Here is a 12,348-nt window from a genome sequence, read left to right on the forward strand (position 1 = left end):
TGCAAACACGTTTTGTTACCCCATTCATTTGTGGCTTTAAATGTTACTCTAACGGCATCTTCTGCAACACAAATGCTAAATTATACATCACGGATCTTTCCAACCACGTTAGATAAATTTTTAAACAGACCAGTAGGGGCGATCATGTTGCAAACTTAAAATAAACTGAGCTACGGGATGAATTCTCTAACTTCGTTTAATATTGATAGCAGCTCAATTTAAATTTTGAAAAAGCAAATACCTTTAATAAATTTGGTGTAAACGATTATATATTTTGATACAACTACTGTACAGGCATGTGTACATATATAAATCTATAGGCAGAATTATATACATTTCCATATATGCCACATTTATATTTTGTCTACTCACATTTTTCTCTTTAGTAAAACAAAGCAGTTTTACTGTACATAGATGTGCAATGCTACATTAAGTCCTGAGTAATTTAAGGGATCATTAATAAACTACTGTAAATTCTAGTCTTTCAGCCAAAGAGCCAGTAGATTCTGTAACAAAAATGTGAAAAAAATAATTTTTAAAAATAGGCATTCAGCTATGCGCTTGTTTTGTGCTTAGCGGAGAAAGCTCAGGAACGCACAGTAGCCATTTACATTTGGGGAAATTTCCTCAAATATTCAAGATTAAACAAATATCCTATTTGTATGGATTTATGGAAGTCTTAAGTGATGTCACCTACATCCAATTTGTCAAGCATGGAAGATTCCAGTCATGATTGGACCAAAATTCCCTTTTGCAGAATATGAAATTCTGTGTAAACATCAGTGGTTAGGTATTGTACAAAAATTCTGACTCAAATGAGGGGGAAAAAGAAAAAAAAATACAATGAGATCATTTAAAATGCTTCTCTTGGGATATAGCCAGCTGCATGGAAATAATATAAAAAATAAGATATATATTTTGGTGAAAGAGGAATCCAGATGACAGTCATTTAAGGGAGGCCTGGTGAGCCACCCACTCACTTGGGGAGGTCCCGGGCTGGCTGGGCTCAGAGAGCCCGTGACAATCCAGCCACGTCCATTCTGCCACAGGGGCAGACTCGGCTGTGATGAGAAGGAAGCACTATGGGGAAAAGGCCACATTCAACGGCAATGGGACAGCAACAGCTGCCCGTCGAGGTCCCCGTCCCCAAAGCAAAACATGCCAGTCCCAGATTCAGGCACTCGGGAGGCCCTGGTGAGACGGCCCAAGCCGGCTGCCGCACGTCCAGCTGCAGCCAGAGGAGGCAGGCCCGGACCCAGCGTGGGAGGCTGCCCTGCACCGGGAGGGCCCCTTCGACGAGAAGGCACTGCATTGGTGGTTCCTCCGTCACCCCCAGCTCTACCCCGTCCCGTGGCTGCTGTAGTCAAAGACTCCCTTCTTGAAGAACGGCGAGAATTCACAAACGGTGTGTTTGGAAAGGGTCAGCCCCACCTTGCTGATGTGCAGGGGGGACGTCGCAGATTGGAGCATCACGCTGAAAAAGTCCCTGAGGTATTTCTGAGGAAAAGACAAGAGCCAAAACATGGTTAGATGTCGTTGGGTGGAATCAAGGAGAGAAGAAATTCCAGAAACAACTTGCCACCCGCTTTGAAAGAGCTGTTGCTGTCATTAGAAACAGCACATGGGAATCTGTGTGGCCTTGGCTGTCACCAGGCCTACCCGAGGGAAGACAGCCACCGCATCCACGATGCAGGTGACTTTTCCGTGACTCGCAGCAACACGGCCTCGGGTCCACCTGCAGAAATTGCCCAGAGATATGCCAAGGCGGTGCCAGGCTCCGGGGGAGGAGAAGGAGGGGTCTGCTTTCCAGCAACAGTGGCACTAGTTAAGATCCTATTTTTTAAGCAAGTCATTTCCACCAACTTACTTATTTTTTCCCCTCAACTTACTTATTAAATAGAAAGCTGATAAAAAGGAGGCAAAAAAAAAAAAAGAAAAGAAAAAAGAAAAGAAAAGAGAAAGGCTCGCCATCTGTACAATGCCAAATGTGCTGCTGACTAGCATTTTGAAATGGTACCGTCACTGTCTGCTTTGGATTCTTATAAACTAAAGGAAAAGAAATACTGGGGACAAGCGGGTCAGTTCCAAGTACTAATATTTACAAATCATTCTGCCAAACCTATAATCATCAATGAAAAGAGATTCTTACTAAGATTAATTGCTCTGACCCCCTGCGTGGCCCCTCCCCGCCGCCGCACGTGTTTGTCGCGGCTCTCGCCGCCTACTCTGGCACCCAGCAAGCAGAGCATGTCTGGGACGAGGATCCAAGACGCTAGGGATGGAATCAGACGCGGCTGCTGGCAGGGTGTATTAAAGGAAAACAGGACACACAAAAATAGTTTATATATTTCAGGTCAGGCAAATGTTATTTATAACAGAATGGGACCGCACGCAGGGGATGGGGGTGGAGGTGGGGTGGGTAAGCCTAAATCTTTATTACTGTCTCGGCTTGTTTCAAAAACATAAACAACCCCATCACAAACCTTGAAATTAAATATAATAATTAGAGACTGAGTAACAAAGAAATTTGTCTGTGAAACATGGCTGAGGCCTTTAGAAGCTGGGGTTTCCAATCAAGAGTGATTTGTCCCATAGAAGACATACAGCAGTGTCTGGAGACGTTTTCAACTGACTGTCACTCTGGGGTGGGGCGCGCATCCAGGTGCATCCTAGGACACACAGGACAGCCCCCATGCCGGCCTTACTGTGCTCCCAGTGGGGTCGTGCCACCGCTGAGAAAGCTTGGCCTGGGAAAGTGGAATTCGGCCTACTCTATGAACTGCCACTTCTGAAACAAGACAGTCTGCTGGAGGAAAATTCCTCAGCTATTTTCTTAAACAGAATAATGAGGATTATTGATCATTAACATTTGTATACTAATTCATAGTTTCTAAAAATCTTCTAATTTCTTGCTGACGCATAGTCACTGCACGTTCTTAAACGGACAATCTAGCGAGTCTTAGCACGCGTACCCCTGAGGCTGTCCCCAAAGCACGAGAACAGAATGCCTGCACCATGCCCCCAAATTTCTGAACTTGCCTGATTTTACGCTCTCATCGTACTCTCCCTAGAATTACCCGCTTTTATTACTGTCAAACCCATTTTTGGGTGAGGACCCTGTTGCAGAAGTGAGCAAGGCTACTAATGAGGAGAGGGGACTTAAAAACAAGTGTTTTTAACTCAGACTCTGTCTTTTTTGTTCAATATACCTAACTTACTGGTCTCACAGTAATCTGTCAGGAAAGGAGCTCAAAAGAGCAATCAGGGGGAGGCAAGAAGGTGCCAAAACCAATTGCTGAAAAATGAAGATCTTACACCAGGACTTATTTGCATCAGAGGCAAAAGGGAACTGGATTTCAACTTTCCTGGGGGAAGGGAAGCTGAAAACAGCAACTTTAGAGGGAGCCGCGGTCCATCCAAAATGGATACAAGTGTATGTTGGAGACATGCCTGGCCCACCAGCCAATGCTTGCAATGCAATAAAGGCATCTGAGCAAACGGACTGTTGTTGGCAGGTCAAGAGTGAAGTGTCTAGAACAAGACGATGAGAAGCCTGTGCACTGGAGCGTGGGGCTGCAACTCTCTCAGAGGCTAAAGCACGCACAGAGCCAGGAGGCCGTGCAGATATCACCTCCTGAGCTCCCGAGCAGCCCCCGTCTCCCACAGGCTGCATTTAATGCTCACAACCAACTTGCCTTCAAGATGAATTCCGACAGAACGTAAGGTATTCACATCTGGAACGGATGTTGTATCAACATCTGTCATCATTAGTTCACAAGGTGGGGGTGGGGGGCTCTAAAGGGCCAGTAGAGCCCAAAGGGTACAATGAAAAGTGAAAGTTAAAAATATAAATTAAAAAAAAAGAGAAAGTACTGGAAAGCCCTTCCCTGCCAGGACACCACCATCAAGAGAACAGTAAACTGGGTGCAGGTAGTGTCTTTTTCTTTAAATGAACTCACTAGCATGTCTCCATGGAAACTCGAGATACAAGGATCTCAACCAATGAATTACAAACCTTACAGGAGAGTTTTTACATTGCAAAACCAACCTCTGCTTGACAGGACTGGGCAGCCTGGGCTCCCTTTACATAGACTGCTTCCTTGGCCAAAGAAATGCTTTGATTGGAGAGTGTTCTTTGCAGCGAGCTTCAGGGGCTCTCAAGTATATTTGAATGAGGCATGGTAGCCCTGGTGCTGGGTCCAGAGCCGCATGCTGGCAGTGGGCTGGCCAAATTCCTTCTGGCGAATGACAAAACCCAAGGACTAGGTGTAGGGCTGGGGACAGAAGACAGAACTCAACTTCCAGAAGGTTCTTGAGGTCACAGGCAGCAGCTCATTCTTTGTAACCCCCACCACACCTGACACACTGCTGAGCTTGGGGAAAGTGCTTGGAAGGAACTCCGATGACTGATACTGAGGAGATAGTTTTTTAAAAATTGAGGTGTACACAGAGAAAACTGCACACATGCACAGCCTAATGAAGTTTCAAAAAGTGGACATCCCCGTGTGATCAGCACCCAGATAAAAACAAGACAACGCTGCTAGCAGCCAGGCAGCCCTCCTCATACGCCCTCACCATCCTTTCCCCAAGGACAAGGCTATCCTGACTTCTCCCACCATCGATTAGTTCTGCCAGCTTTTGAACCTCCCGTGAATGGACTCACGCAGGACACTGTCCTTCGTGTCTGGCCTCCTGCGCTTTAACACGATGTCTGTGAGACTCACAGACCCGCTGGGCACAGCTGCAGCGTGCCCAGTATCACTGCTGTCGAGTATTCCGCGCGGGAACATGCCCACTGCCTGCCATTTGCAGAGAGGGGACTGCGTTGCTTCCTTCGTCAGAGCTCTTCTTCAGTATGCAACGTGCCTGCACACAGCGGTGTCCGGTGAGTCAGGTTTATTGCTCTCTCTCCAGAAAAGCAGCTCCCCCGTAGGATTTCAGGCTCAGGCCAAGATCCGCCAGGGAACTAGAACTCTACTATTATATCTATTTTATATATATACATGTATATATATAAAATAATTATATGTGAAGTACATATTTAAAGATGCACATATTTACATGAGCCATTTTTGTTGCACGTGCTCACAATGTTTTCTACAGCATCTGTGGCCGAAGGGAGGAAATTAAGTTCTTCCTGTCAAAGCGGTCCCCTTTTTATTGTCTAGCCTTCCCCGGCATATAAAAACTAAGTCCAGGACAACCAAGCTGCATGCCCAGGGCATTTCACTTTACAAAAAAGTATTACAAAAATTGAAGGACGTTAGGAGTTTAAGTGGCTTATCAGGGTCAGAAGGGCAGAGGAGGAGAAGGATTTGTGAAATCCAATATCCAATTTCTGTTTCTTTGACATGGCATTTTGGAAAGGAGGGGAGGGGAGGGGAGGGGAGGGGAGAGGAGAGGAAAGGAAACCCAACCCAGGCATATTTAAATCTCTGTGGCTGTTAGGGACAGCAGAAGGCCAGCAAGCCTTGCCCACCCTGGCGGTGGGTATCTCACCTGAGTCTTGGCTTCATTAAACGTGTGATCGGGGTCACCACAAGCGGGCAGTTGCAGCCTCTGTGGCTGTGCAACATTTCAGCCCGGCCTCACCCGGGGTAGTTGGAGGATGAAAGTCAGATTAAACCAAATCCCTTTTCAATAAGATTGCAAACCCGCAGTAGAGAGTGAGAAGGGGTTTGGGAGAGGGTCTGAGTATGGCTGAGAGGGCAGGGGCCACACAGAGATAGAGGGGCTGGCTGGGGGAGGGCGGCAGGGGAAGGGCTGCGATGGAAGGAGAAGAGAAGACACAGGGGAGAGAAGGAAATAGCACAGCAATGTTGGACACCAAGCTCTGGGAGTTATTTATCCATTTGGCAAAAAAAAGATTAAAAAAAAGGATTTAAGAATAATAAGAAATAGATGAGACATTTATCTATGTAATTCACTTTTTGCTACTTGGACCAGCACTAAAGTATAAGGTGTTTTCTTATCAATACTTTCAGAAAATCAAGTTTAGATGGCTGATTTTGAAGGCGTATTTCAGTCCTGAAGCAGAGAACCTTGATTCCAGAAAGTGCCTTTCTCCTACAATCTGCGGGCATATCTTACTGTTTTTTAAAGTCAGTCTATGCAAAGGCAGTGAGCAAGGGCTAGAAGTAACCGGGAGAGACAGGACCCCACGGATCTGTCCCAAACAAAGCATTAAACAGGCATGTGCTTTTAAGCCCTACCCCCAAACAAGACAAAATTCTGCAGGGGACCAGGAGCTTTTCAAGAGGAGGCCAAAAGACCACAGGAAGAACGAGGGACATGCAGCTTGTCAGAGACACCCACACCAGGCTCCTGACCTCTTCTTTCCAAAGCGGTCCTTTTCTTCAAATCACACCTGCTAAGACCTCTCCACCTATTTCCTGAGGATTGTCTCCCACGTGCACACAACACGCCGACCAGCTGCCACAGAGAGCCACTACACAAGCCAGCCGTGTTCCAGGCACAGTGAGAACTTTTCATGGTATAGCTCGTTCAAGTACAACTTCACGAAGAAGGGACCATGACCATCCCCACCCTCTAGCTGTAGAAACTGAGGACCAGGAGGCTGAAGTAATGCCCTGAAGGTCACAGAGCACAGAGGTGGGAGTGCCAGCACACACAGCCACGTTCCAGCCCCAGAGGCTGGGTCTCAATCACCAGCCTGCCGTCCAGAGTCTACCATCCCCCTATTTTCCTGTTGCGCCCCCCGCCCCCGCCCATCTCCCGAGCTCTGCCATCTCTCACCGGGCAAGGCCATCTACACTGAGCCAGATAGGCTGCCTTTCCCAGGCCTGAGGCTGCTCTCACAGAGACCAGGGGGCTCTGTGTTCTCAGGGGTTAATGTTCCATACAAATATGGGAAGGGGACAATGATCTCTTGCTGTGAGGCATACACTCTTCTATGCGGAGTCCAATGTAGCTGAAGCCCATGCTTCCGTCCATAGCGTCCTTACAGAGCCTTGGTGGGCACCGGCCATTGTTTAACTGCCCTGCTTCCTTTTTCCTTCCCAAATAGCACTCAGATTCCCTTCTGAAAAAATAGCTTTCCCTCCTTTGGGGATTGGTTATCGGGGCTGACTTAGGGCAGAAGACTGGTCAACTTTTCCCATTCATATTCTGGGACAAGCACCCCCAGAGCCAAAGAGCTAAGGAAGATAGCAGTTGGAGCCTGCTGGAGTCGATCTTTTCCAGATTCCACAGCCACTGCCAACGCGCATTTTCAAGAGTGTGAGAAATTCAGGGAACTCTCACAGAGGGCCAGCAGCAGGAAAGCCTTTGGTCTTGCCACTCCCAAGCCAGGTCATGGACGCATCCATTCGTTGACAATGGCCAAAGTGATTTTCTGCTGTTTGCAAACAAGTTAACTAACAATGACCCTGACGCACTGACAGGCAGGTGGCAGGCGCCAGTCCAGGTCAGAAGAAACCTTCCATCTCAAGCTCCTGGGGGCTGGTCTGTAGTCAGATCAAGACCTGCCCAGGACACCCCACTCTTAGGAAAAGGTCCATTTCAGAGGTTTTGCTAAAATAACATTTTAGATGGGTCGGTGGGTCCTAGTTGGACATCCCCAGTCAAGCGTTAACCTGGAAAGTTCCTGCCCCAAATCCTGCTATACACACAGGCCAATCTTCAAAATTCCAACACCATTTCCAAACAACTAAACATTACTAATCTTTTGAACCAAAACAAAGGCCAATATGGTCTATTGGCTGTGTTAATGAGTTCTGAAAGGTGAAACACACTCCCTACAGCAATACAGGGCAATTCAGTAAGAATTTAGTCAATTATTTTAAAGCTTTAGCCTGGTACCTCAATCAATACACTGCATCAGGAAGAAAAAATTGAAAATATAATGTGCTGTACATGCTATTTTCATTTTTATTTCATTCTTGATGAAGGTCATTCTGTTAACATGATTCATGTGTGACCTACAATACAATTTCAGTCTCCGCTCTAGCTGAAAGGAAAGTACTTAAATTACTGGAATAACCTAACTAAAAACTGGCCTTAAGACAGCCTCTGCTGGGTTGTTCTTTTCAAGTCTGGAGCTGCTGGGTGAAATGCTAGTCAGGTCATTGGGACTGACCATGAGCTCTATAGTCCATCCAGGCAAAAACCTGGGAGATCAGCAGGAAGTTAAATAGTGTAGCCCCTCCCATCTCGTAGCCATTTCCTTTCAAGAAAGGAGGGAAGATGGAGTGGTATCCTTGCTTGGCAAACAGTGTAAACAAGGAAGCCAGGCCAGCATGTGCAGGCTCTATGTGGGGAACAGCAGGACCCGAAGGGGAACACGGAGGGCCATGAACCTGGATTTGGGTCTGCAGGCACTTAGTATAAAGCACTTCCCCACTCCCCAGTTCATGAGCTCACCTGACCCCTAAGACATGCTGAGGAGGAGGACAAGGTTTGCATATCCTGTTTACAGATGAGGAAACAGATCCCAAGAGGCAATGACTTAGCCCACATCAACAGACCACAGAGGCTGACAAATGATTGGCTCTTCAAATTCAGGAGAAAGTCAGATGGCCTAATATAATTCACAATCGCTTTAGGCTGACACGTAATGAGTAGAGGTAAACGCAGCCCTTCTCTTTTGAGCCCAGGCTCACAGGGGCTCTCAGAATTTGCCACTGTGTGTGTGTGTGTGTGTGTGTGTGTGTGTGTGTGTGTGTGTAGAGAACACTGGGAATGAGAGTAGGGCCTCAGAAACATTTGAAAGACCTTACCTTCTTATTTTTTGGCTCCTTTTCTTCTACTTTAATTATAGGGGGGATAAAGTCATGACTATTTTAGGTTACTAAAAAGCTTGCTTTAATAGGGCTTATAATCCATTATTATGGACTCTAGGATAGTCTATGTTCTAGAACATAAGACTCTATAATATAGGCTTTATATGGGCCTATATAATAGAGTCACACAGGCTCATGACTGTGACTGCAGCCTGCTATGTACTTCATGGCCGTGTATCGCCCTGCTGTCACTCTCCTGATTTCCCCAGCCATCTCACTGTTGTCAAGACCCTTCATGTCACAAAATTTTAACATACATTCATAATTTAATTTAAAGTTACTGAAATTATTAAAATGTGCTTTAAAAATGTAGTAGGACCTTATCTACCTTTCCACTCTGACATATTAACAGGGAAGACAGTTTGCTGGAATTCCTCATTTCCAGAAGCCATTAGCCATGGTGGCAGCTTAAAGACAACGATCAGTCTACTAAGACTTAGAGGTTTCATTTACCTTGCAGCACTTGGAAAATTCATCTTTGACTGAAGGGCTCTGAAGACAGATCAAGACAGAATGGAGACACACTGGGATATTTCTAGACCAGAGAGAGGTCTGGTTACCACTGGTCATGGGTCATGAATCAACCCAGTGGGGTCTATTTTCACTCACTCAAGGCTTCCCAGTTTCGAACTCTCATAAATTCTAGTTGACACCTCTCTCTGGCTATTTAGGAATCCTAAAATTTGTCTCCACTGGATCAAAAATGCTGGGTTCCTTTCCAGACATGCCCCTAAAGGTCCTCCACACCCTGATGAAATAAGGACAGTTTGATACAAGCAACTCATCCATCCACCATAGTTAGCACACATCTGCTCTACAACGAGCAGTGTGCCAGGCACTGGGTGGCCAATGTTGAATAAAACAAGACACAGAGCCTGGGCTGCCCTGCACCATGTCTTCATTGTTCAGAATCGTTCTTCTAAATCCTACTTGTTTTCTAAGGACCGGACAAGGTTTGTTCTTTGTTGGATCTTCTCCCTTGAGACTTCCTTCATGCACCCAACAAATATTTGTGGAGAGCTTTCTACATGCGAGTGCTGCTATGAATTCAGTAGTGAATACGTTCAGTTCCTGCCCCAAGTAATGCGCAGGCATTCCAGGGAGATGGACAGGTAGAGCACTCATTAAAATAAGGCTACATATTCTAAACGGGAATGAGATGCTTTTGGAGCACATAGAAAAGGCATCCAGCCTAGTTCTGGGAACTGGTGACATTTCGCCAAGAGCTGAGGGATGAGTAAGAATCAGACTGGAGGAAATACTGGCGAAGATACTTGAAGGAAGCCTATTCCAGGCAGTGGAGAGAGCGGGTGCAAAGCGTCATGGTGAGGATGCACAGCTTGGAGTCCTCCCAAGAGCCCACATGACTGGACTGCATGCACACTATGTGGGGCCCATTTAGCGTGGGAACACACTTACGGAAGGTACTGCTCACTAGATTGGCTCTCTACTCCTCACGCTGGGGGTCCTGCACTGTGCTCCAGCACTGTCTCTTCTCTCCGACCCCTGGCTCCTGTCAGACCTTCTGGGTGGGGCCTGTGCCTTGTTTTCACCAAGAGAACACACTGGAGGTAAAGCTGACAGTGAAGAAGTCACTGGCAGGTTCCGGTGCCCCAGCTGGGCCCAGTCCTTAGTGGCGCCATGATCAGAATGCAGCCATATAAGTGGCCTGACCTGATACCTGACACTTGGAAAAGATGAACCACTCAGTGGAGCCCTGCCCAAATTCCAGAACCTGGCATCATAAGCAATAAAACGGTGGTTGCTTTAAGGAAGTTAAGTTTTGGGGTAGTTCATTACATGGTGATAGATAACCAAAATACGTGTGTATGGGAAGAAGGTAGGAGATGAAGGAGTCAATGAAATTTCTCAAAGCAGAAGAGGAAAGTCTCTTTGGTTTTTATTTATAATTTATGACTAGCCATAAATCACAGTCCTATTCTACTTCATGCTAACCTCTTCCAACCTCTTTAGTATTTCTAATGAATAATTCTGTCTTAGCAGGTACTTTTCTATCCAACCTACGTTTTAAAGTAAATACTTGAAATAAGTAGTCATCATTTGAAATATGGCATTTATTTCTTGATTTTATAGAGAATTCTGAGAGCTCCCAGTTAAAATTCATCAAGGTGAAAATGTTAGTCTGTGATTACAGAATCGGAACTATTCATTACAGCTATTCAGAGAATCTTCTTTATGAGCTTAATGACATAAGCATATTGTATTGAATTATTATGGTACTGCATCAATTGGACTCATAAATTTAATATACTCAGTCTGGTTCACATATTCTAATAAAATCCAGTGAGCTTTAAAAATTTTATAAGGAATGTGCATTTAAAGTCATGTGATATTCAATTTTTACAGGTTGGCATTCCTGCGTGGGGTACTGAGCATAGCTTCAGTGATCATGACCACCTGGCCTGGTAGACCAGCAAGCTAAGGCGGAGACCCCACAAACAGGCCACATAGAAAGCCCCAAATCTGCTCAGACTGTGACTCTGGCTGAGCTCTTCTCCAAAACCCAAGTCGATACCAGGCCCATCTTTTGGGCTCATGGAGGGAAGGAGTTGAGGCTGCATCTTCAGCCACAAGCAACGGCATGTCCGTTGTAAGGGAGCAGGCCAACTGCTTCCAGAACGTCTGACAGGCCCCTCAATCTTACTAAAATATGGGAGGATGGACTCTGTGGGAGAAATGCAGTTTCTAGGGCTCGCCCTGGTTCTTTGACTTTTGTTTACTGGATCTGGGTTAAGAGATTGGTAAACAGCTCCACACACAGGCACAGCAACTCAACCATCTCAGCATGGGGGTGGGGAGGGTGGGAGAGCACCCTGGAGGCTCGGCTGGCCATGTGGACCACACGAATGCTGGAGTCCACCCCTCACACTGCAAGCCACATCCCCGGATACCCAGTCATGCAGCAGCCACCACGCTGGGCACAGGGACGTTACAGCACTGGGGTCCGGATTAAGTCCCTGAACTCCTCTGCACCTCAGTTTCTTCATCTGATTATATCCCTTTTTAGATCAGAAGATAAAATGAGCTGTGTCTGTGAGGTGCTTGGGGCAGGGCCCAATTCACAGCATGAATTTATTAAGTAGGTGACATTATCATCTACACAGCTTTGTCCTCACGAGTTAATCTGCAAATATACTCGTTTTCTCCCCTCTCAGATGTTCAGAGACACGTGGGCTTAAAATGTGGAAGCATTTAATGCTTTAATGTTTTCCCCTTCAAAGGAAAGTGGAAGACAGCAAGTCTGGAATGGCTTTTTTCCAAAGTCACCTCATATCAGATACTGGCAGACCCTTCATTTCAAAAATTGCTTTAAAGTAAGGAACAGTTAATGGGTTTTTCAAAATGGGGAATCGTAATCGTAAGTTTAAAAATCTAGGCTGTACCAGGTAAATTAATGAAGCCCCCAAAGCTCATTTTAAGATACATTTTGGATACCGAGATTTTGGAAAACGCCATCTGGGGAAAAAAAGAACTATTCTTTGTTTCTCATCTCATGATTCCCCCTTGCACTGTATAAACCTTCAAA

The 12,348-nt window shown here is 45.9% G+C and overlaps 1 protein-coding gene across 5 annotated transcripts in view; it reads right to left on the minus strand.

The window, feature by feature from the left end:
- Window positions 1-410: 410 nt before the first annotated feature.
- KIF16B (kinesin family member 16B) overlaps window positions 411-12,348 on the minus strand; it is a 290,550-nt gene continuing 278,612 nt past the window's right edge. For all 5 annotated transcript variants that reach the window (XM_019801572.2, XM_019801575.2, XM_019801573.2 and 2 more), the window contains one exon: window positions 411-1,497. In XM_019801572.2, the coding sequence (XP_019657131.2) occupies window positions 1,339-1,497 (159 nt within the window). In that variant the 3' untranslated portion in view covers window positions 411-1,338. The remainder of the gene's footprint in view (window positions 1,498-12,348) is intronic.

Source organism: Ailuropoda melanoleuca, chromosome 13 (genome assembly GCF_002007445.2).
Source record: "Ailuropoda melanoleuca isolate Jingjing chromosome 13, ASM200744v2, whole genome shotgun sequence".
NCBI lineage: Eukaryota > Metazoa > Chordata > Mammalia > Carnivora > Ursidae > Ailuropoda > Ailuropoda melanoleuca.